General features: G+C 32.5%; 1 protein-coding gene and 1 non-coding gene across 2 annotated transcripts in view; both read left to right on the top strand.

Annotated features, from left to right (window-relative positions):
• The window catches only part of THSD7B (thrombospondin type 1 domain containing 7B), a 957,836-nt gene that overhangs the window by 586,016 nt on the left and 345,000 nt on the right, over nt 1–26,820 (top strand). Inside the window, exons 11-12 of the mRNA XM_049773766.1 lie at nt 5,921–6,050; nt 16,707–16,810. Of these exons, the coding sequence (XP_049629723.1) occupies nt 5,921–6,050; nt 16,707–16,810 (234 nt within the window). The remainder of the gene's footprint in view (nt 1–5,920; nt 6,051–16,706; nt 16,811–26,820) is intronic.
• Nucleotides 12,132–12,264, top strand: LOC126010070 (small nucleolar RNA SNORA51). The gene has a single exon (XR_007496208.1). It is a non-coding gene; the product is annotated as a small nucleolar RNA SNORA51 (small nucleolar RNA).

The following is a 26,820-nucleotide window of genomic DNA, read 5'->3' on the forward strand; positions in this document are numbered from 1 at the left end:
CCTGGCTAAGCGCTCAGAAATTGCCCCTGGCTTGGGGGAACCATATGGAATGCCGGGGGATCGAACCATGGTCGCAATCTTTCCTTGGCTAGCACTTGCAAGGCAGACACCTTACCTCTAGCACCACCTCGCCAGCCCCGTGTTCTAAAATATATTTAAAATTTTTATATGGAAATTTTAAATCCAGTGGTTTTTATCTATATATGTATATATATTTTAGCTAAATGCAGTTTTATATATTTCTAAAAGGCTTTCTACTAAATTTGATTAAGCATTCTAAACAACTATTCTACGTGTTGTCTGGGTAATATTACCCACAAAGGCATGCAAAAAGTGAAGCTCTGAAAGGTTAAGTACAATGCCCAAGGTCATATTAACAACTCAGTAATGAGCCAGAGTTAGAAATCAGAGCTCTGGAGGTCTTGCATATTGCCAGAAATTCTGTTACAAAATGAGTAATGATAATGAATAGTTAATAATATAATACAGTTTTCCAGGCAGCACATCTAAATGAAAGAAGCATTTATAGGTAGCCTAAACCTTCTATCAATATTCTTGGAAAACTTATCAGAAAAAACTTTGCAATCCTATTTAATTTTGCCACTATCTTTATTTTGCCACTAGTCTTTAGCCCTATGTTTAAGTTCTTGAACAAAGTACTGCAATAGTATCCCATTCTTGATGTATCTGTTCTCTATAAAGGGCAACCAGATGAATAGGAAGAAGAAAGTAGTTTAAAACTTGTGATTCAAATGGTTTTAGAACATTGCACTTCTCACTATGCAAATTCTTCATTTTTCCTTGAATGAAGTGAACGCATTCTGAATAGTGAAGTGAACACATTTTGAATGTATGGATTTTGGGGAGTAAGTCCATAGTTTATCTTCTTTCTTACTGCTTTCAAATCAGTGGAAAATATTAAGACTAATATTAATTCACAAACGTTGATTTCTGCTTTGACAGGGATATTTATGCATATTTGTAAATACTTTGTAACATGTCACATATTGATCCATCTCTTATGAGAACATATGCTTTGTAAAGATTTCTCAAAGGTCACAAAATTGTATCTTTTTTTTCTAAGAATTCAGTTTCAATACCTGTTCCTTAAAACTTAAGTGAGAGGTATTTGGGTTTTTAGCAAAAAATCATTTTTTAAATTTTCAAAAAAATAGTCACTTTTAAATAAGACAATCATTTTTTCTATTTTTACCTTTTCTTTCTTTTTTGTTTGTTTTGTTTTTTGTTTGTTTGGTTGGTTTTATTTTATTTTTTTTACATTATTACAGTGTTCAGAGCTAACTCTTGTTTGCAGGATATAGGCATATCAAGGTGCAAGTATTATAGCAGTACCAAGGATCACAATGACAATGACAAGAATACCACCTGACAAAAGGCAGTGCTGGGGGTTAAACTTAAAGTAGTGCACAAGCAGGACAGATATCTACATCTCCTGAGGCCTTCTGGAACTCTATTTTTAAAGGAAGGGTAATTAATTATTTTTCTTTTTCCAGTATGTAAGGAAAAGGATGACAAAGATTAGAAACTTTTTGAGGGGGCATATTTTTTGCATTTAATATTTTGGGTGGTATGAGGTTGGGAGCCATATTCAATATTGTTGAGGGCTTACTTTTGCTTATGTGCTCATAATTTTAAATAAACTAGAAACAAAGTCTTATATACATTTAATCAATGGAGAAAATATGCTCTTAGGGAATTTAATATTAAAGAAACCTGAGCTGCCTAATATCATACTATTTTTTGTCAATAGATGAATTAGAAGCAGACTTATTAATATCCATTTGAATTTTTTTTACCAAGCAAAACATCTTTTTAATAATTATAATGTCCAGGAGCCGGAGAGATAGCATGGAAGTAAGGAGTTTGCCTTGCACGCAGAAGGTCGGTGGTTCGAATCCCGGCATCCCATTTGGTACCCTGAGCTTTCCAGGAGCGATTTCTGAGCATAGAGCCAGGAGTTGTAACCCCTGAGTGCTGCTGGGTGTGACCCAAAAATCAAAAATAAATAAATAAATAACAATAATTATAATGTTCCACCTATGCTAACACTCATCCTGTTTATATGATTTCTATGTGTAATGTTTCTTTTGCAACAGCATTTATAAAGTTGTTCCAGTTGACTGTTTTGTGCTAAGTCAGACACACATTCTCAGTTTTCCTTTAATTTTGAATTTAATGATTTACGTCCTCGTGTATTCAGGGCGCAAAGTAGTTTTCCTATGATCCAAGAATTTCAACCTCAGGCAGAACTCTCTGGTAAAAAATAAAATGTTCCAGTAATGAGGTTGAATTGGTAATCTTAAGAATAGTGATTGAATCTCCATTTTCCACATATTTGAATTGTAACCGCATTCTGCAAGGAGAAATAAATAACTGCATTTTATTATTACATTCCCAGAGTTATGGTGTTTATCTGAGTCATCTTGTACTTTATAAAAGTACAGCCCTTCTGAAAGTCAGTTAATAGGTGCATAAGGATTACAAACATTAACCCAGGTGATTCTGAACACAGAGGCCATTTGATCACTCTATCTAATCCTCTCCAGTGACATGTGAAGAAATTTAATACTAATTGCTCTGTAGTTGTAGGTTAATTTAATAGGATTGTGAAATGAGTCTATTACTCTCATTATCTGCTCCTAGATGCTTCAAACATAAATGAAATATTTCCCTCAATAAAAGACAGTTTGTCTTAATTTTTTTAATTAAGAAGTATAGTAAATATTGACACTTTTCTATTTTTGGTATTAAATCATGAATACCAAATTCATGATTTGGTATTGTCACATGAATACCATGTGACATATCATGAATTTATATTATACCAAGGGGCTTTCTGTATTAGGCAGAGTATACTTATAGCTTTATATTTAGTATCTAATTTACTTTTATGGGGGGCTTGGGCCACACCTTGTGACGTTCAGGGGTTACTCCTAGCTATGCTCTCAGAAGTTGCTCTTGGCTTGGGGGACCATATGGGATGCTTGGGGATTGAACAGAGGTCCAACCTAGGCTAGCGCGCTCAAGGCAGATGCCTTAACGCACGCGCCACTGCTCGGGGCCCATATATTTAGTATCTAGTATAATCCTTACTGCAATTAGCGCTGAAATGTAGCCAAATTACTGGAATTGGCTGAAAGCAAGCACTCAATTTGTAACTCATTGCAGTAATCTTTTGTTTGTTTTTGTTTGCTTTTTTTGGGGACACATTCTGAAGTACTACATTCTTTTTTTTTTTTTTTTTTTTTTTTTTTTGTGGTTTTTGGGTCACACCCGGCAGTGCTCAGAGATTATTCCTGGCTCCAGGCTCAGAAATTGTTCCTGGCAGGCACGGGGGACCATATGGGACACCGGGATTCGAACCGATGACCTCCTGCATGAAAGGCAAACGCCTTACCTCCATGCTATCTCTCCGGCCCCGAAGTACTACATTCTTTACCTTTAATGTAAATTCCAGGTTCCCTTGTGGCCACAGAGTGTGCTGTTAATCAGCTCAAGGGCATGTAAGGCAAGAGCCATATCTGCTGTACTATTTCTGTGCCATCATCACTACAGAGATCATTTAATGAAACTTTGTTAGTATATAAATCTTCAAACAAGATAAGGGTGGTTTTTATCATTTTTTGCTTCAAAATTGATTAGCGAGAAACTGAGAGAAGTGTTTGGTGTTTTTTTGTCTAATGCTGTCTAATGTATATGTGTCATAGAGGAAATAGCACAGATACTATTCAAGTAACAAGGCAATTAGTCTGGAAGAATATTGTTGCCACAAAACGGGAATCTTGGTGATATACTCAGCCTGTCATTAATGAAACTTAATGGGAAACAAGTGAAAGAATGCCTACTAATCCAGATATTTTGAAAAATGCAACCTGAGTAACATAAGAATAATTGTCATACTTTTCTTATACATCACTATTCTACATCGTCTTGCCAAACCTGTGCCTTGAGTTCCTCCATCTAATTCCTCTGCAAATCACTATCCCTGTTTCCCCTATTATCTGGTACTTACGTTTTTTTATGCTCCATCATGCTCCATTTGCTTTTCCCTTACTTTCTTATGTTAAATCAATTGGAAATTTCGGGAGTCAATTTTTCATTCCAAATCATTGATTGCTGAACAATAATAGTTCCAGCACTTAATGCTCTTGCCATTTCAACACCATATAACTTATTCCACATTACCTGGTCATGAATTACATGGAGAAATTCTTCACTTATTAATTTCCTCCACTTTTGCTGCCATCTTTCTGAGAAAATTAATGTAGATTTTTCACAGTTTATAAATAATCTTCAATTTGTGGTCCTTTCCTATATTTTTAATAATCATAGAGTTCTTAAAATTGAAGTAGCTTCCTTCTATATATGTGACTATTTTTCATAAGTTAATCTTTTAACTTTAAATATGTTTGATAAATTGGTGATTATAGAATATGCTTTAATTGAAATTAAACTTAGAATAGTTTATTGGTTATAATCATGTTTGAGTAGTTGTTTATGTTTCTAAACTGGTAGTTTAATTTATTAATTTACATAGCCCTTAATGAGCTTAGAAATATCACTCATAATGTCCAAAATGGTTGTGTGTTTTTTTTTTAATTGGAATTTCTCCAACAGAGTTTTATTGAAGAACTGATTAGAAAGAAAGAGCATCCCTTGGGTATAACAGAAGACTACAGCGGCAGCATCTAACCTAATTACAGTTCTTTTCCCTCGTAATATAAATACTCTTATATAAAACTATCTTGGAACTTGATGCTTATTGTCTGCATTTTTATTGTTTTTAACAAATGATTTTTATTTTGTCTTTGTTTCTATTGAGTATTCAAATGCCAAAATAAAGTCTGTCTCCTCTAGGAATTCACTTTAGGCTCCAGAGACAAAAATGAATATTCTTTATTCCAACCTATTCAAAAATTGCTACTTTTTGATACTTCTCACTCTGCATGGTTATACTAAGTTTTGTGTCTTTTTTCTCACTTTTATTTTTATTTAATTGGATCAATAATTTCTATCTTCATATTTGTCACATATGATGCATGTAGTAATTGAAATAGTTGCTAGTCTGTGAGTTTTGATTATTGTTGTTATTCAGAAAGCATCTAGAGATTTAAAAAATGAATTCCCCAAAACATTAAAGTGAACATTAACTGTGTTTTTATTGAGTAATAATGTTGCCTATTATTAAAGTTCTTTTATCAGCAAAACTGTGGAAATAAACAGAACTTTCTTCTATCATACTTTTAGTGCCCATTCCTCAACTTGGACTGTCTATATTGCCTTAGATTATTGAAGAATAATATATAATAAACTAACACCTATAAATGAACATGGTATTAGTATATCAATTTTATATATGTTATTTACAAAATGTCTTAGGGGTCCTAAGAGATAGAAGAGGGATTAAGAGCTTACATATAGCCATCTCGAGTTAAACTCCTATAGAGAGTACTGCTAGAAATGATCTGTGAGCACAGAGCCAGGGGTAAGAGTTGACTAAAGCTGGGTGTTGCCCCACAACAACAAATATAAACAAAAATTAAGTGATTGTCTTGCTGTTAGTAAAATTCTACATTCCTGTGCTGTTGAGAGTATAAATGAATATTGAAGTCTCATTGATTATGCCATGTAAATATCAAAGAAGAGATAGATGGTGAGAACGTGAAAATATTCAACAGTGCAAAATAGCTTTTTTAATTACAGCACATAAATACAAAAACAAAATTATTCCCATAATAAATATACTTTATAGAAATATGTTACTGATTTATTTTTGGTCATCACATTACCCTTATTTCCCAAGCATTTTACTTTTTCTTTTTCCAGTTCTATTTAATCACATATATTCTCACTATAATGTATCATAATAGACTATAACTTTATTTTATATTTTATTCAGGAAATACCACAATAAAACAGTCTAGATACAGAATTATTATCCAAGAAGCAGCCAACGGAGGTCAAGATTGTCCTGATACCTTGTTTGAAGAACGTGAGTGTGAAGATATCTCCTTATGTCCCATATATCGGTAATTACTTATCTTTTTAATTATCATTAATGTTTGTAAATGGTAGCCTATTTTCTTTCATTCATTACATGGATGTTTAATGTGAAATAAATAGTAAAAATTGTTTACCTTAAAACAGATTAGTGTGTATTCATTGTAATTGAAATATATTTTAGGAAAGGTAAATATATTAGTGTAAGTAACAGGAAAGCAATATGCTGATTTTTATTACAAGTAACTAATTTTCAGAATCACAACCCAAAAATATTTATAATGAGATCTTTAACTAGAAAACTAAAACAGACCCATATAGACTACTTTTCACATACATATTATTTATATAATATTATTCAAAAATATATCTGTTCTTTAATATTTTAACCTAATTTAATATAGTTTATACTCTCATGTTTCATTAATTACATATTAAAACATTTTGTGAGAAAACAACCTATGTATAATTATGTGAGTAAATTTTAAACTGTATATATTACAATTTATACTTTTCTAGGTAAATATATTATTTTTCTGAACAAATTTATAAATGTTTCTAATAAATCATCATCTTAGCTTGTGTGTTTAATTACCGTATTTTCGGGCGTATAAGACGACGTTTGAAACAAAAAAAAGTCAACCGAATTGGGGGACGTCTTATACACCGAGTGTATCCCGAAAAATGTTTCAATATGCTGCTAAATGAAAATTGTCTGAATATTGCTACAAAACGAATTTTCCAACTCTATCCTGCACCAATCACTGCAAGGCTGCTCGGACTGCCTCTCTAACTCAGCCAATCCAAGCAGGCTTTTTATGCATGCAAATTAGACAATGTTCTGGACCCGAATCTACACTGTCAAAAGCCTGCTCAGATTGGCCAGAGTCAGAGAGGAAGTCTATGACAGTATAACCTTTGAACCTTTGCTCATTGTGATTGGCTCACTGTGGTACATACAGTTGCAGCACAGGAACGTTCTGTCTGATACAGCGAATATAGGCCTAAACCTATGTTTCAACTGCAAAATTAGGGGGTCGTCTTATATGCCCAGTCGTCTTATTCACCAGCAAATACGGTACACATCCTTTGATTTTCATAGTTTGTTTAATTATGGTTTCAGTTTATTTTTTTAGGGTTTTTATTAGGAGGTGGGTACAAGCTAGTAGTTCTTGGGGCTTACTCCTGGCTCTGTACAGAGATCTCTCCAGGAAGGCTCAGGCATCAAACTTAGATCAGATGTACAAGGAGGCTCCTTATCTTCTGTTTTATCACACTAGCTCCATTGAATTGTTGCTTTGATGAATACCTTAATCTCATTGTCATCTTCATTTGGATTGCCCTTATAGTTAGTAATGGTTATCTCTTTGGGGGGGGGTTATCTCTTTTTTCATATACCTCCTGCACATCCATATGCTTCTTCAGAGATGATCCATTTAATTCAGTTCATCATTTATAGGGTGTTGAATTTGTTGTAAAATATCTTTGTAAATGATTTTTATTTTTTAATATTGACCCTTTATCCAATATGTTTAGAGAAAATATTTAGTAGGGTGACTTTCTGTTCTAGTTCATGTTTTGTCAGCAGAAAAATTTTAATTTGAAGTAGTTCCAATAGTTTATTTGTATTTCGATTACCATTTGCAATCTAATCACGTAATTAAAAAAAAAAGGCTTTGAGATCCAATCTTTAAACTTCATGACCATATTTTCTACAATGTTTCTTACTTTGATTTAGCCCAAGGGTCTTCTATACATGTTGTATTAAATTGTAAGCCTTGAAACAAAGATCCAGAAATTTTTTGAATTTTTCATATTCGGTTTCACCAAAAGCATTTATTATTTGTGTATTTTATGACTTAAATGCAGTTCTGAATATGTTGGTAGTCATGACATTTAAATAAAATATATTTTTTAAAAAGCTATCATTATTCTACTACATGTATTCAACCCCCATTGTCAAAAATTAGATAGTCATAATTTGCTGGTTTATTTTATTCTAATCTTTATATATAAAATATTCTTATTTTCAGGGTGACGTAAATTTCATGGAGAAGGACATTCACATCTTTTAAGCTGATTCCATGATGGCTGATATATTTGGACAATTTCTAATGTAGCTGCTTTTCTTTACCTTTCTCTTTATTTGTGTACAGGAAAGTGACAGTGTTTTATGCATTGATTTTTTTAGCCTGCAAATTTGCAGTAATAATTTTTGATTTTATGGGATATTTAGTGGACTCTGGTGGAATATTCTATGAATATTATCAAGTCATTTGAAATTAACAGTTATTTGACATCTTTTCTGATTTGAATTCCTTGATTTGTTTTACTTGCCTGCTTCCTGTTTTAGAACTTCTAAGACTATATATTCAAAATTGAATATAGTGAATATTTTTGATTTGGAAATCTAAATTAAGACAATAAAATACCATTTCACCAGTGAGAATGTCACACATCAAAATGACTAGAAACAACCGACATTGGAAAAATATTATAGAAAAAAATTTAACCAAACAAAATAAAAATATTTTCTATATACTGCTGGTAGAAATTTTTTCTGGTTCAGCTACAGCCAAAAAATAGCAAGGAGTTTTGTTTTGTTTTTAAGTAAAAGAGACCAAATTCTCAGCATAATGGGTAGGACATTTTTGCCCTGCATTGACCAAACCAGGTTTGATCCCTGCATTCCATATGTTCCTGAGCCAGCACAGAGCCAGGAGTAACCCCTGAGTGCCACCTGGTGTGGCCCCCCAAACAAGCAAACAAAAAATAAGAATACATCTTCCATTGTTATCTAGAAATTCTATTCTTTATTCCCAAAAAACAAATATGCCTATTATTATTTATTACAGCACTTAGTACAATAACTAGGGTATGGAAATCAGTCTAGATGTTAAGAAACAGATGAGTGAATAATGAAGATATTATATATTACATATAATTATATATATTAATATACACACAATAGGGGCTGGAACTGTGGCACAAGTGTTAGGGTATTTGCCTTGCACATGGCTAACCTAGGACAGACCACAGTTCTATCCTCCGGCATCCCATATGGTTCCCCGAGCCAGGAGCAATTTCTGAGCATATAGCTAGGAGTAACCCTTGAGCATCACTGGATATGGCCCAAGAAAGTAAGATATATAGAAACACACAATATAATACTATGTAGCTATGAGGAATAATGGACTCATGCAATTTAATTGGAACTAGATAATATTACATATATTTAATTCAGAAGAAAATCAAACTCTGAGTTATCTTCTGTGGTATGCAAAATTTTATGGCTAAGTAACCTAAAGTACTAAAGTGGGACAAATCTTTGATCCTAGATTAGAGTAATGAAAAATTCAATAAAGAGTTATATGCAAGGTGGGTTACTCAGAAGAGATAGGCAGGTGGTAATAGGGGCAATGGCTAGAGGCCTTGGATTTGTTGGTGGTGTAGACATGTGCTATATGAATATATATAAATCATAGAACCAGTAGTACTAAAGCAAAATATCTAAACCATAATAATTAATCTTGCAAATATAACTTTTATGCAGACAAGCTGGATAGGGGAATTGGAACCTGGTGACATGTGAGAGAAGTTGACAAGAATGATGGAATTTCTACTGAAGCATTATATACCTAATAATCTAGCACAATTCTAAAAACTATCAATATTTTAATTATTATAAAAGGAGACCCTAAAAAGCATGTGTGCAACCCCTGACAGTTACCAGCGCCACAACCAAGTAAATTAAATAAAGGTATACACTTAAATTAAAATCAGTTGACTTTTCATGACTTTGGGGGGAAATAGCACATGGTCTTAGAAATAATTTTCTCATCACATATAGAATTCCCAAATATACTCCTTGATTATTTGAGAAGTTACATTTTAACACTGTAAATTTTTCAAGAGAAAATATAGTTATATTCATGTACTTTACTTTATTATTATAAAAACTTTGCTTTCAGAAGCACAATTTAAAATATTATTGACAGTAGTCTCAATAATTATTAAATTTTTATTTTCCATTCTGATGACTAGCTTGGGAATTATGTAAATAAACATTTGGAATATGTCCATATTACGACTCTTTCCTTTTTAATTACTTGGCTATTGGGAAAACATTGTCACTATTCATCTTTTATTATATATTAATATTGAAATATCTGAACCCAAGAAAAGAGCTCTTAGAGAGAGAAATCAATGAAAAATATTAATCAAATGATGTTTTTAGCTACATTTGTGAATCTAGAACTATTCCAATAGGAAAATTCTATAAATTATTAGGGATTCTTTTGTTTTATTGTTTTTTGTCTTCACTCTCTTGCTGCACTTCAATTTCACAACTCATGTTTGAATGAGCTCCTATCATTGATCTTGCCATTTTTCTTTATGAGAAAAATGTGATTTATGATCAGTTTCAATTGGTATGGAATGGATCATTGTATCATTTCTCTTGATGCACCGTATAAATTTGAACATCTTTTCACCATGCTTCTCTGAGTGCTTAATAAAAAATAAAAAGAACTTTGAAATCTGAGCGACATGGTTCCAAACTTTACTTTCAATTCTTACTTCAGTAAAGGTTTACTTCATATATCTTTAAGAGATGAAAGTCAGCATAATACTTCATTATTATATTCATTATCATTCTTTTATTCATTTTCAATATGATTTAATTTAAAAATTAACAATTATTTCTTGCACCTTTATCAAAAATTAGGTGACGGTATATCTGGGGAACACTCTATGAGTACCCAAGCCTGTTCCACTGATCTGAGGGTCTGTCTTTACTCCAACATCAAGCTATTTTGATAACCATTGCCCTATAATATAGCTTAAAGTTGGGGCAAGCAATACCTCCTACACTCCTCCTCCCAAGTATTGCTTTAGCTATTCGTGGATGTTTATTGTTCCAAATGAATTTCAGAAGAGTTGGATCCACTTCTTTGAAAAATGTCATGGGTATCTTTAGAGGAGTCGTATTAAATCTGTACAAAGCTTTGGAGAGTATTGCCATTTTAATGATATCAATCCTGCCAATCCAAGAGCAGGGTATGGATTTCCATTTCTGTGTGTCTTCTCTTATTTCATGTAGCAGGATTTTTATAGTTTTCTTTGTATAGGTCCTTCACATCTTTAGTCAAGTAGACACCAGGTATTTGAGTTTATGTGAGACTAATGTGAATGAGGTTGTTTTCTTAATATCCATTTCTTCCCTATCATTATTGGTGTATAAAAAGGTCATTGATTTCTGTGTGTTAATTTTATAGCGTGCTACATTGCTATATGCATCTATTGTTTTTAAAAGTTTTTTGATATAATCTTTAGGGTTTTCTAAGTATAGTATCATGTCATCTGTGAACAGTGAGAGCTTGAATTTTTCCTTTCCTATCTGGATTCCCTTTATATGTTTTTCTTGTCTAATCACTATAGCAAGTATTCCAGCTGTACCACTCCTAGGGATATATCCTAGGAACACAAAAATACAATACAAAAATCCCTTTCTCACACCTATATTCATTACAGTGTTGTTTACAATAGCCAGACTCTGGAAACAGACTAGATGCCCCTCAATAGATGAATGGTTAAAGAAACTATAGTACATATACACAATGGAATATTATGCAGCCATCAGAAGAGATGAAGTCATGAAATTTTCTTATACATGGATGTATATGGAATCTATTATGCTGAGTGAAATAAGTCAGAGGGAGAGAGATAAACACATAATGGTCTCCCTCATCTATGGTTTTGAGAAAAATAAAAATATTTGTGTAATGATTCTCAGAGAAAAAATAGAGGAGAACTGGAGGGTCCAGCTCCTGACATGAAGCTCACCACAGGGATCATTTAGTGCAGTCACAGAAATGATTACATTGAGACCTATCATAACAAAATGTGACTGAATGAGAGAAGTAGAAAGCCTGTCTAGAGTACAGGCCGGTGTGGGGTGGGAAGGAAGGACACTTGGGATATTGGTCATGGGAATTTTGCACTGGTGAAGGATTTATATATATATATATATATATATATATATATATATATATACACATATAATATTATATAATATATATATTAAAATCAAAAAAAAGAAAAAAAGATAATTCCTCCCAATTCTTATCACAGGCTGTGTTCTTTACACTGGCTGTATAAAAAGAGGAGGTACAGTAAATGCACCCCATATACACCTCAACCCAGGCCCTTTGCCTGGTCTGTATTATGAATTGGGGGACAAAAAAATTAAAAATCAAAGCAGGTTGGGAACAGGGATGAGGGAGGAGAACATTGGTGGTGAGAATGCCCCTGATTCAATGTCACTATGTACCTAAAATACTACTGTGAATAATTTCTAATCCACTTTGGTCAAAATAAAAATTATTAATAAAAAATTAAGAGTTAATAAGTTAGTTTTTAATATATTTAAACATCACACTACTTATATGAATATATGAGAAAGCTGCATGAATGGTATACAGGTATGCCCAGATCTTAGAAAGTTTATGTTATTCCAGTTGGCTTTTTTGTTTGTTTTTAATTTTTGCTTGCTTGATTTTTGCCATAACAGGAAGAGCTCTGGGAACCATATGGGGAATCAGTGAGTGAACCCCAGTCAGAAGTGTTTAATCAATTATATATTGCTTCAGCCACCTTTTTCCTTTCATACATGAACTACGTTTGTAATTGTTTTTCTTTTCTTCAAAATTAAACAAGTTCAAAAACTAAAAGTCACATTTAGCACCAATTTTTTAATGAGCTTAATTGGAGCATCAATAATAATGTATACCATCATATATATTCCTTGGGAAAACTTTATATAATTTATACAATTGTTATATTAGTCCTGCTTTTATATACATTAGCCTAAATGTATGAGCAATAATGTATGATGTGGGTGGTTCTGGGATTATTTGTTTTCATAGAAGTTAATCATTAGTATTTATTTTCTTTATACCAATTTGGCTTATAAATATTTTCATGTAAAATTATCTTCTTTCCAGACAGTAGTGTTAAGATGTTTCTTTATATAACATTAGCAAACAATGTTCTCAGTAATCTGTTGCTGCATAACCAATGCTTTATTTATTTTTCAGTGTACATATTCTTTAAATAATATCTTCATTTAAGCACTATGATTACAAACATGTTTGTAGTTGGGTTTCAGTGCTTTAGGACTGAATGGGCCTATAACATTTCACAAACTATATAAGGAAAGGTTCATCATACACTAACAGAGTTTAATAAATATGCCTAACTTCAGTCTAAGAAACAGGGTACACTATACTGAGTTCCTTAGTTTTCTTTTGTGGTTTGAAATGTCTATGCAGGCTTAAGAAATCATAATTCAGTTGCACTAGCATTCTGGAGAGTAACGGAGGAAGATATGGAATACATGTTGGGAACAGAGGTAGAGGGAGGACAGCACTGATGGTGGAAATGCTCCTCATTCATTGTCACTATGCACCATAAATTATGCAGTGAAAGATGTAATGTACTTCGGTCACAATAAAAATTAAAAAAAACTCAGAGATACAACTAATGAAAATTAATAAAAAAGATATAATTCTAGCTGTAAAGCTTTACTGAGATCTTTTCTATTTCTGAACTTGGGAATTATATTAAATGGTTCTAAGCATAAAGTAAGATTACTTCTTTAAAATTTAAAACTGATTATTTAAATATAATAGCATAGTTGGATATTGTACCGTTTTCCAATTTTTCAATTATTCTCAAATTTGAAGTCACTTGAGTGATGACAATTTTTTCATTTTTATCTTTTAATGTACTTTGATTATAATGAAGCATCTCTTTCTTTCTTCTTTCTTCTTTCTTCCTTTCTTCCTTCCTTCCTTTCTTCTTCCTTCCTTCCTTCCTTCCTTCCTTTCTTCCTTCTTTCTTTCTTCCTTCCTTTCTTCCTTCCTCCCTTCCTCCCTTCCTTCCTTTCTTCTTCTTTCTTTCTTCTTTCTTTCTTTCTTTCTTTCTTCTTTCTTTCTTTCCTCTTTCTTTCTTTCTTTCTTTCTTTCTCTTCCTTTCTTTCTCTTTCTTTCTTTCTTTCTTCTTTTTCTTCTTTCTTTCTTTCTTTCTTTCTTTCTCTCCTCTTTCTTCTTTCTTTTCTTTCTTTCTTCTTTCTTTCTTTCTTTTCTTTCTTTCTTTCTTTCTTTCTTTCTTTCTTTCTTTCTCTCTCTCTTTCTCTCTCTCCTCTCTTTCTTTCTTTTTTTTCTTTCTTTCTTTCTTTCTTTCTTTCTTTCTTTCTTTCTTTCTTTCTTTCTTTCTTTCTTTCTTTCTTTCTTCTTCTTTCTTTCTTTCTTTCTTTCTCTCTTCTTCCTTCTTCTTCTTTCTTTCTTTCTTTCTTTCTTTCTTTCTTCTTTCTTCTCTTTCTTTTTCTTTCTTTCTTTTTCTTTCTTTCTTTCTTTCTTTCTTTCTTTTCTTCTTCTTTTCTTTCTTCTTTTCTTTCTTTTCTTCTTTCTTTCTTTCTTTCTTCTCTTCTTCTTTCTTCTTTCTTTCTTTCCTTTCTTTCATTCTTTCTTTCTCTTCTCTCTCTTCTTTTCTTTCTTTTCTTCTTTCTTTTTCTTTCTTTCTTTTTTTCTTTTCTTTCTTTCTTCTTTCTTTCTTTTCTTTCTTTTCTTTCTTTCTTTCTTCTTTCTTCTTTCTTTCTTTCTTTCTTCCTTCCTTCCTTCCTTCCTTCCTTCCTTCCTTCCTTTCTTTTGTTGTTGTTGTTTTTGGGTCACAACCGGCAGCGCCCAGGGGTTACTCCTGGCTTTAGGCTCAGGAATCATTCCTGGCGTGCTCGCTCGTGGGACCTTATGGGATGCCAGGATTCGAACCACCGACTGACCTTCTTCATGCAAGGCAAACACCTTACTCCATGTTATCTCTCCGGTCCCAGGCATCTCTTTCTTAAAAACACCTTTTCTTTTCTTTTCTTTTCTTTTTTTTTCTTTTGGTTTCTGGGTCACACCCAGCAGCGCTCAGGGACTACTCCTGACTCTAGGCTCAGAAATCACCCCTGGCAGGCTTAGGGTACCATAAGAAATGCCAGGATTTGAACCATCATCCTTCTGCATGCAAGGCAAATGCCTTACTGCTGTGCTATCTCTCTGGCCCCACCTTTTTATTTTTAATTATTCAAGAAACAAGAAGTTCACATACTTTTAAATGGGTATAAGTGATGGAGCAAGTTGATATTAATAGACTGCAGTACTTTAAGTTTAATTTGTATAATTGAGAAATTATTTTAAGACATCTTTTTTCTTAATCAAAATCTACTCCATTGTCTGATATTCATTTCCCTCCATCTAAGGTCCTTTCTTAATGTAATAAAAAAACCTTACAAAGTTTAATATATGGATCCTTTTATATATTTATGTGTTGAATATTGTGCTGTTTATTGTATTTGTATAAACAGACTGTATACAATAATAGGTCAATTGTAAAAATGGTCAATTTTTCTTTATTTTTGTTTCATTTGAAGTAACAGCTATGAGAGAACATATCATATAATGAAAAGAATATTAAGTGTCTGTCTTTGTAAAATAGAGTTCATGTTAAATTTAGACTTCCTTAATTTCTTGTCTAGAGACAAGTTCAGGGTTTGCTGGAACACGCTAATGAGTCCGTCTGCACTTGTGTAAAGCAAATAGCTCTGGTGAACTAGGAAGGAAGTATAGTGGCAAGTTAAAATATTCCCTGGTCTTCAAAAATTGGTCTTTGTAAATATCATAGAATATAAATTTTAAATGGAATTATATTAAAGGCCATTTCTCTTTCTTGAAATAAGATATTTCCCCAAGACCACCTTCCTTTTACTCTATATATTGGAGGTATTCAAAAGTCAAAGTAGGGGTTGGAGCATAGCGTATTGGTAGAGTGTTTGTCTTGCAAGAGGCTGACCCTGAACATACCTGTTCTATCCTCTGTGTCCCATATGGTCCCTCAAGGCAGGAACTATTTCTGAGGGCATAATCAAGAGTAACGCCTGAGCATCACTGGATGTGGCCCAAAACCCAAATAAAAAAGTCAAAGTTAATAATTTATGAAACAATCAAAGAAGAAGATTAATCTTAAATGTTTACAGCTGAGACTTTCTGAGATACTTAGTTTATGCCTTCAATAGAACAGGGATTTATTTTTTTCTTTTTTGTCTTTTTGGCCAAACCTGGCAGTGCTAAGGGGTTTCTTTCTGGCTTTGTGCTCAGGAATCACTCATCACTTCTGGTGGGCTCAGGCTCTGTGCTCAGAAATAGCTCCTGGGAGGCTGGGGAGACCATAGGGGATGCTGAGAATTGTACCTGGGTAGGTCCAAGGTAGGCTGAGTGCAAGGCAAATGTCCTACAGCTGTGCCATTGCTTAGCCCCTTGCTTGCTTTATTTGAACAATCTTACCTTATTAAAAATTAGTTTTAGTTTTATCTTTGCTTCCAATGCATTTTATTTCTATGTTGTTATATGAGCTAAAATTTACATGTAAAGTGTCCACATTTAAAAAGAAAATCAACTGAGGTAATAGTCATGAATCATAGAATTAAATACTGTCTTCTCTCACCTATGCCTATGGTTCATTTTACCTTTTTTAGTCCATTTTATTAATATCTAAACCTGTACTTTTATATTTCAGAGTACTCTATTTGCAACCTTTTTATATGTGTCTTGGTAATATCTAGTCTTCTATTCCTGTTTTAACAGATGGAAGCCCCAGAAATGGAGCCCTTGTTACTTGGTGCCAGAGTCTGTCAGACAGGGAATAACTGGCAGCAGTGAAGCCTGTGGGAAAGGAGTGCAAACAAGAGGTCAGAGGATTTAAAAACAGTTTTCATTTAAAAATGTTTAAGTAAAATTATCTTACTTTTATAAACTCTTGATTATGTATCATATTATTTTAATTAAAATTGATTTGTCTGTGGTATTAATGTTCGTGTTACGCAATTTCTAGAGCCTTATGGTTAGATAATACTTGTTTTCAAATGTCAGCCCACCCAAATGCTGACATTGTAGATGATTGCTGAATATTAGCTGAAAAATTAAGGATCTTTCAAGATTCTCTCCAAGAGTACAAATTACACTTCTAGGGTGCTTATTATATTATTTATTGTATGAATCAAAAGTGACAAAATCATTTGATTAATCTTAGTAATCATAATATCATTGTAATCATCTGCATATTTAATATATGTTCTGTGATTATTTAGATTTCTATAAGGAAAATATTGTGCACATACTTTGGAATCTAAAAAGTACTTTTATCATCAGTGTCTTGTTATTGCATAATAGAATCTTAAAAAAGCACTCTGACGTATCAAACTGCTCACATTTCTGATTCACTCACAAACCAGATGCCAGTGATTTGAGACTGATTTTTTTCGAAGTGCTTTGTCTTCAAAATACAGCTAGAGGTTTGGAACTGAGTCAGATCTTTGGAATATATTTTGTTACAGTGATTTCAGATTTCTCCTAAAATACATATTTAAAATTAAACATTGAAATGTGTAAAGATTTTTCATTAAAAAAATGAACTAAGGTAGTAGACATGAATCCTGGACAAAATGAAATGCTGTCATCTTTCACATTTGCCTATGGTCTCTTACTTTGCTTAGTCTTTGTTATTTATTAGGATTGCTCATTTCACCCAACACAGTAATTCCTTTCTTTGACAGAGATATATAAAACAGAATATCTGGGACATATTTTCTTCTTTAGTTCAGTGGAATCATTGTTATGTTGAAATAATTTTTCTCTTTGAAACTAAGATATACTTGTAAGTAGAATGTAAGTTCGTGATTAACAGAAAATAAAAACTTTATGAGTAAGTATTAAGGAATATTGTACTATTCCCATTTCTATTCCTTGAACCTATGAATTTTGGCATTGGATACTGATTCAGAGCATGCAAAATATTCTTGCCTGATCTTTTAAATATATTTTGATCTAGTTGTTTCAATAACTGAATCTCCAAAATAGCTTTCCAATTTATTAGCTGTAGAAGCTTTTAAAGAATGTACAAAATATGATATAACCAGTGAAATATGGAGGTTGGAACACTTGTAATATTTTATTTGCTGTAGTGTGATCCTTGACAGTGCTATATGGAATACCATGATGGTAGATAAATTATTCTGTGTGTCTAAGCACTTGTATTTGTATTAAAAGAAAAATTGCATGCAAAGAAGGAAATTTACATTCAGAGTAAAGATCTATTTCAATATCAACATAACTAGCACCCTTCTTGTGAAATGTAATCTAATGTAATCAACTAGTATTATGCAACTGTTTGATCACTCTAGGCAATTATACCATCCATATGTGATGTTTTTGGTTAACTGACTGATGAAAATTTACATATTTCGTGGGGTTCAAAAAAGGTCAGCATTGAAAGTACATACCAACTTATCCCTGCATGATCTCCATGTCTTCCACCAAGACAGCTTTGTTCATGAATCTATTTTGATGACAGGAGTGATTGGATAGAGATAGATTGGCATTCATTGAGGGAAGTAATATCTATCAACTGGTTACTGAAATATTTCTATGTGGTCAGCTTTTATTAAGCTATCTTATAAGAAACAAATTTGTTTTCATTTTCTTCAATTTTTGCTTATCTAAATATTATTATTCTAGATATATATGTATAGGGTGTATATACATATCATATGTGTTAAAATTTTCTCTGTTGTGTTTTTTTTTGTGAAAGTAGTAACTTATAGCTCTCATATTTAATTAAACCTAAGGCTGTAATGACTTCCTTTAGCGTATTTTGCTTTCATAGTATTAACTTTGTACTGAACTTCATAATTTCTCTTTATTTGAGATTTCTAAACAGTGCAATTAGAATATATGTATTTTTCATTTTTTCATATTTTAAAAGATCTGTTTATTTCTAATTTATTACACTCACCAAACCAGAATACAATTGGCTTCATTATACATGCTTATCACTTTCTTGTTACATATATTTCAGTAAGAATATACTGATGCATTTTTTTTAATCAAATGAGTAGCTATAGTGCACTTGTGGTTCTATTTCCTTAGCTGAATCATTTGTTTCAGTTAGGCATTCTTTCTACACAGAATCTTATTAGAATTGAAAAAAGTTGGATAAATAAATGAATAAACAATAATAAATAAATAAATAAATAAATAATAGGTATGAATAAAGATTTTAAAGCAAGTAGAAATATATGAGTAAAGGTTCATTATACCATGTTTTAATGAATCTTCCCTTGAGGGGAAGAACTTAACATCTAAAAGAAAATGAAAATATTGCCATCAAGAGCTTGTGAATATATTCTATCAAAGCAGAGAAGTGAATATATAGAAAACAGTTTTTAAAAACAACAATAAGTCTTAGGAAATCAAAGTTGTCATAAAATAACCTTTACTTCCATGAAGTTTTGCTTTTGGTTTATTTTTACTAAATAAGTTTGTGAGGGTACAAAAAAACAGCTCTCTAATTGCTTTCAAATCTTTTTGTTCTTCGTTAATTGGTTTTGTCTCCTCAAGAGGCATGCTTTGCTGTAAAATAGTCTTAATAGAATCTATGTATTTTCATTGTGCCTCAAAAAATCACGTACTTCAGAGTAATCTTATCTAAAGAGGTGAAAATTCTATTTAAGAAAAAACTCTACAAAACATCGATTCATGAAATAAAAAAGGACTGAAGAAAATGGAGACATATATACCGTGCTCGTGAATTGGGAGGATTGACATGATTAAAATGGCAATATTCCCAAATCATTTTTACAGATTTTGTGCAATCCCTATAAGGATATTCATGACATTTTTCAAAGAAGTGAAATTAATTAACTCCTGAAATAAATTTGAAAATAAATGTCCATGAGGAGCTAAAGCATCCATTGGTAAAAGATGGAAAGCATCATTCCTCCCAACTTTAAATTAAAACAGCCTTGTATTGGAATAAATACAGACCCATCAGATCAATGGAATAGACTTATGTATTCTGAAACTGACCATAATGTATATGATCAATTATTCTTTGATAATGGAACAAGAAATACATGCTGGAGGAAAGGAAGCCTCTTCAAAGAGTGGTGTTGGGTCAACTCGATGCAAAACAGGGAACTCAAACCACTCTTTAATGCCATGCACAAAGGTCAAATTAAAATGGATTAAAGTCGTTGATATTAGACTTGAAACCATAAGTACATAGAGAAAAACATAGCAAAACACTATGACACGAAACTAAAAGCATCTTCAAAACTGAAACACCTCTGGCCAAGCAAGTGGAAGCAGAGATAAACAAATGGGACTATTAAACTGAGAAGTATCTGCACTTCAAGGGAAACAATGACTAAGATACAAAAGCTAGTTACAGAATGAAATATCCATGATAAGGGGTTAATATCTAAGATCTACAAGTTATTGATAAAACTTAGCAAGGACATAAAACATCTAACCCCATTCCAAAACAAGGAAAAGCATGAACAGACATTTTATTAAAGAAGAAATACAGAGGAACAAATGGCTCATGAAATAATGCCCCACATAATAGCACAGTGGTAGGGCATTTGCCCTGCACACTGCTGACCTAGTACAAACCCAGATTCAATCCCTGCAATCCCATATGGTCCCCCAAGCCTGCCAGGGTGACATTTGAATGCAGAGCCAGGAGTAACCCCTGAGTGCCACCAGGTGTGGCCTTAAAACCAGGGGATAAAAAGAAGAAAGAAAGAATGCTCCACATAATTAATCACATAGAAATGAAAGTCAAAACAACAATGAGTTGCTATCTCACACTACAGGTATTGTCAAATTTTGAAAGAACAAGAACAACCACTGCTGGTGGGAATGCTATCTAGTCCAGCCTTTCTGGAAAACAATATGATTATTATTCATAAAGCTGGAAATTGAGCACCCATATAATTCAGTTAACCATAACTCCTAGGGATTTAGCCTAGGAACCACAGAACACCATGCGGAAACACCATTGGCATTTCAATGTTCATCACAGCATTATTTTTCAATAGCCAGACTCTGGAAAAAACCTAAATGCCAGAGAACAGATGGTTGGTTAAAAAAACTGTGGCATATTTACATTATGGAATACTATGCAGTGTTTAGGAAAAATGAAGTCATTAAACGTGCTTATACATGGATGGATATGGAGATTATTATGCTGAGTGAAATGAGTCAGAGAGGGATAGAGAGTAATCTCACCCAATTGTGGGATTTATAAAGGCATATCAATATATAGAGAGACAATAGAGATGACAGACAGGAGGACTATCCATGGTAGGTAGTTTGTCACAAATAACAGTGACTGCAGTTATACCCTTCTTTAAAGGTCTACTATGACAATGACAGTTGGAATATATCATTCTGGACAAGAACTGGGTGTTGAAAGAGGATAAAGTGAAGTGTATGGAACCCCTTCATTAATAATATTGCAAACCACAGTGTCAAAAAAGACAGAGAGAGAGAGAGAGAGACAGAGCAAAAGAGAAACAGAAACAGAAAGACAGAGACATATATAGAGAAATTGCCTGCCCCAGAGACTGGCAGAAGGGGAAGTTAATGAGAGTTTAACTGAGACATTTGAGGCTGGAAAAGTTCACTTGTGAAGGATGTTGTGCATTCTATGAACAATTTCATAACCATGATGCTTTAATAAAAATTTTTTTGTTTTCTTTTTCGGACACACCCGGCAGTACTCAGGGGTTAGTTCTGGCTCTGCACTCAGAAATTGCTCCTGGCAGACTTAGGGATACAAGGGGTAGAACCTAGGTCAGTTCTGGCTTGACCACCTGCAAGGCAAACAACCTACTAATACAGGCTCCTAAATAAAGAAATTATTTAAAAAATAATCTGTGTATTTCTTGTCATTTTTAAGTGATTATTTTAATTGTAAATGTGACTTTATATCTGAATAAAAGACAAGAGTAAATTCTGATTACCAATATTAGAAGAAGTAGTTATTGAAAAGTTTTTCTAAAGTTCTAACTTTTGTTGTTTTGTTCATGAGATAGTAAGAAAGTGCTAAAGGGAGTACAGTGGGAAAGTAATTCACAGAACTGAGTTTGAGTTTGAATGGGTGGGAGAGGGTGGGACCTGGGGAAACAAATGGGATGTAGTTGGGTACAAGTGTTTATGGTTGTATTATGTCTATATAAAACCATCAGTAACAGAATTCTTATGCTCTGAAATTTAATCCGTTAAAATAAAATACTTTATGCTGAAAGGTGTAAATAATATCAGTAATTATCTACTTCAAAGAGCTTCTTTATTTCAAATAATCAATATTTTATTTTCTAAGGTTTCAATGTGTTTTAATTTTTAAATTTATCCTATAATTTTCCAAATTCGTTTAAATTGTATTAAGTTACATATTTATATAAAACAGAGATTGTTAAAATTATATAAATTGAATTTAGAGGAATTTATTCATATTGTACATCTTATTTTCTCATTGAAAAATAGTTCTCTATTGTATTTTTATAGAGGAATAATTTGAGATTAAAATGCTAAGCAACCATTAGGGCATAGAACAACATTTTTTGTAAAACACAGTATTGCAACAAAACACACATTATTAAATAAGGAATTCATATTGACTGTCAATAAAAAGTCAAAACAACCCATCCATTAGTAATGTTATTCTTTCAATTGCCAGTTTTCTTACATTTTAAATGATAAAAGAAAGTATCTCTTGGATGATTTGGGTTTTTAGACCCCCACATACAGGAAGTCATAGTTTGTCATTTTCTCTACATCAATCACATTGATAAATCAGACCAGAGATAGTAAAGTACCCTTGAGAATTTATAGGCCCTTGAGGCCCTAAGATCTTTATGCATAATTTTGGGTATATTCTTAAGACCCTACTGCCTTGTGATTCCAGTAGCCTCAGAAACAATGAAACACTACATCCTAGGGCTTTAGCACAGAATCACTGGCTGATATGTAGAAAATTTCCAGGAGAACTGAGTCCTCTGAATGAGAGTCCTTTCACTAAAAGAAGTCATTGAAATATTTTTAGAGAGAAAACCATATACACCTTTAAAATGAGAATAGGGGCTGATTAAATAAAAAAGGTGGTGGCAGCTGGGTTCATTCCACAACAGTCCCTCAAGCTCTGTCTAAACTGACCCCTGACTGAACCAGAAGCCCTGAGCACACTCTAGTTAGGATCCAAACTCTCCACCCACCAAAACAATGAAGGCTAAATAAAATAAAACAAACCATCACCCTCTTCTCAATTAATAGTCAAAGATAGGCTTTATTTATTTATGTATTTATTTATCTATACTTTTGGGGTCATACGCAGTGATGCTCAAGAATTACTGTCGGCTCTGCAGAAGTAACAACTGACAGTGCTCAAGGGACTATATGGAATGCAAATCAAGAATTCTACCTGTTAAATTATCACATTAGAAGTGGCAAATATATTTTATGGCTTTTTAAGAAGAAGACTATTGCACACTTTGGAATCCAAAGCAAAGGTTTTAGAGTTTCTGACTTAGTCAAAATAAAGTTATATCTAAATATACCATTTTTATTTTCAATTGTCAGGTAAGTTTTATAGCAAAAAGAGATGTGGCACCAATAGTATTTACATTAATGATAATTCTTGAAGAGAATAGCAAAATTCTGCCCACATTCCTGACTTTAACACATAAAAGTTTAGAGCATATTTTGTTTAGTGTTTATTTATTGGATAGAAGGAGGCTATGTGCAGTGCTCAGGGCCTGATTCTGGACTCAAATTTTTACCAAGTTTGTGCTCTAGAACTATGTTTTTTTAGTTTTATGTTTATTTTTTAAATTGTTTTTTAGTTTAGGTTTTATTTTTTAATTTTATTTTTGTTTAGTTTTTATGTTTTAGGTTTAATATCTGTGTGGTTTTAGATGCCTACCTAACCCAGGCATCCTATGCAAGTGTGTGCTTCAGCTTTTGAGCTGCATTTATAGCTAGAGAATGCATTGGTTTTATTAATTTACCTTGCTAAATTGCACTTAATGCCAACATTATTTATAAATATTTTATTTTATTTTTTTTTGGTTTTGGGGCCACACCCTGTGACTCTCAGGGGTTATTCCTGGCTATGCACTCAGAAATCGCTCCTGACTTGGAGGACCATGTGGGTCTCAGGGGTTCAAACTGTTGTCTGTCCTAGGTCAGACGTGTGCAAGACAAAGGCCTTACCACTGTGCCACAGCTCCAGCCCCTATTATAAATATTTTCAAAAACTTCAAAAATGCATTAAACACTATAATTCTGTAGCATAAAATTACAAGGAAAATCTTATTAGAATATAAAAATTAAACTGACAGTTTAGGGCAACTTTAAATTATTCTGACATTTTAACAAAAGAATTATTTTTATAATAGCATAGGCATTGGTTTAGATTAAAGAGTAAAGTGTAGAATTTATACCAAAGATTATATTTTAATATAACTGAATATAATGTGTCACATATTTTAATTTCTTTTGCCTGCTTTAACGTAGGGTTAGATGTGTGGAATTCATGGTTGCTACAGAGATTATATGCACATTTCCAAAAATGACACTAAGTCAAAAATTCATATTATAGCAGTTGAGCAATCTAGGGCATGGTGCCTTAGTAATACAATGTAACATCAAGTTACAGGCTCAAAAACTTATCATGTCAACCCCTCTATTTTTAATATAATAATAATATAAATCAAAGTACCAAGTGACTAATCTTTCCACTTATCTGCAATTCATATACCCAGTAGATATTTTTCCTGATGAAAAGAGTATCAGGCATGAGGTGGGTAAGGGGTAATATATATTTTTTAATTTGAGGAAGCAGATTTTTGCTAAAGGAGAAGCAATAATTTTTATTCTTTGACTACATGGTTCTTAGTTATAGAATTATCTTCCCTCTAGGAATGCTAATATGAATTTCAAAGTCAACTGTAAACTTTGTAAATGTAATAAGATTATACTCTTCTTATCCAGAAAGAGAATTCAGACTCTTCAAATAGATGAGAATCCCTTAGCTCAAGTTACTGAGATCAAGGTATTCATTTCTGGTTAGCCAGAGGTTCTTTTAGGATTATATAAGATATCACTAATGTTTTAATATTCTATTAGCATTTCTAAAGGAAACAAAAACTTCAATAATCTTTCTATTAGAGAAAGTGGAAGAGAAGACCTTACATTTTCTAGAGGCTTTAAAAATGAACAGGGAACATCAAACTCAGCCTCAATACTGTTCAGAATTCAAAAGGTTTCAAAAATTTGCAAAACAAATATTCTAATGGGAAATCTTATTATGAAGGATTCACAGGGTTCAACTTAAGAAGTCTTTTATCGTAGATGCATAAGGAATGAGAATTTATTTAGAGTCAATTAAAGTCAATAGATCCATAGGATGATCTAGCTTGCAGCAAGATAGTTAAAGTAGGAACATAAAGTAAACTATTTGGATTTCCCTAAGGTTTTATTAATGCTGTACAACAAAAACAGTTTGAAGGCTCATAGAAGAATAACTTTGAAAATGAATTAGAAATATGTGAAAATTCTTTTTAACAAAAATGCCAAATTTAAATACAGTGCAAAAATAACAATATATTTTATACTGATAAGAATTATATTGATTCAAAAACTGGTTTATGTAACAAAATTGAGAGTTACAGTATTTGAGTATGTAAGAAAAATATATAGAAAATAAGTTGTACTTCAGAGTTAAATATATTTAAAGATTTCATTGGAGCTAGTTCTTTAAAAAAATATCAAGACAGGAGTACATGTCTAATATTAGAGAAAATCCGGTATGATACAAAACTCATTCATTATAAAATGAGAAAATAATAGTTTGGTGCTAAGAGTTTGAACAGACAACTATACTTGTCTTTGCCTTGAATTTTTTAGTGTATAATTTGGTAAATATTCCACTTCCATAATAGTTTTAACATGTATTTTTTAAAACACAATTTATTAAGATAGTGATTTACAAAATTGGTCATAATAGAGTTATTGTATGCATGCAATGTTCCAATAGCAATCTCATCACCAATGTTCTGTTCCCTTCAGAATGGCCCTCGGGTTCCCTCCTTCCTACTTCATTGACAGGCATAAAGCAGATATTATTCATATTACTTGTTCCAACAAAACTTAAGGGGAGGTAAAATTGAATGATTAGAAAATAGATTTGTATAGTTCCGTGGAAAATACTAATCTTCTGCTTCAAAATTTGGAAAACTGAGATACTTTTAATTGGTAAAGTATTGCAAATTATGATAAGGTAAATAACTGGAAATACACATTAATGCTTAAAATAAAAGGGTTCTTTAGCCAAATTATCTTCCTATTGAATGTTTGCTATTAGCATATCTTGGAAGTTTTATAGTAAAGAAGACAATCACTATTAGAAATATAAGCCCAATGATTCTACTTGAGTAATAAAGATTACCTGTGACTGCCCCAGCTAGGGTTTGCTTGTGTTATACAGCAAATCAAATAGGATTAGCTGCATGTAGAGCATGTGCCTTAACCACTGAAATTTCACTCTGATGCCAAGTAATCTATGATTTTTTATGGAAAAAAGGGCCACATCTAAATTTGTTCGTGGCTCACTCTTGGTTCAGTGATCTGGTATCATTCCTGGCAGGAATTGAGGTACCATATGGGATGCCAGGGATCAAAGTTGATTGACCTTTTGTGGGGCAAGTGTTTAACCCACTTTTCTATCACTCTGACCTTGAAATCTAGTATTTTTTATGCAGAAGCCTTTTCCTTTTCTGTCTCTGTATTTTCATGAAATGGCAAATAGCATTATTAAGAAATGTAGGTACAGTGTCATAATTATTATGGAGGGGAT

The sequence above is a fragment of the Suncus etruscus genome, chromosome 5 (assembly GCF_024139225.1).
Source record: "Suncus etruscus isolate mSunEtr1 chromosome 5, mSunEtr1.pri.cur, whole genome shotgun sequence".
NCBI lineage: Eukaryota > Metazoa > Chordata > Mammalia > Eulipotyphla > Soricidae > Suncus > Suncus etruscus.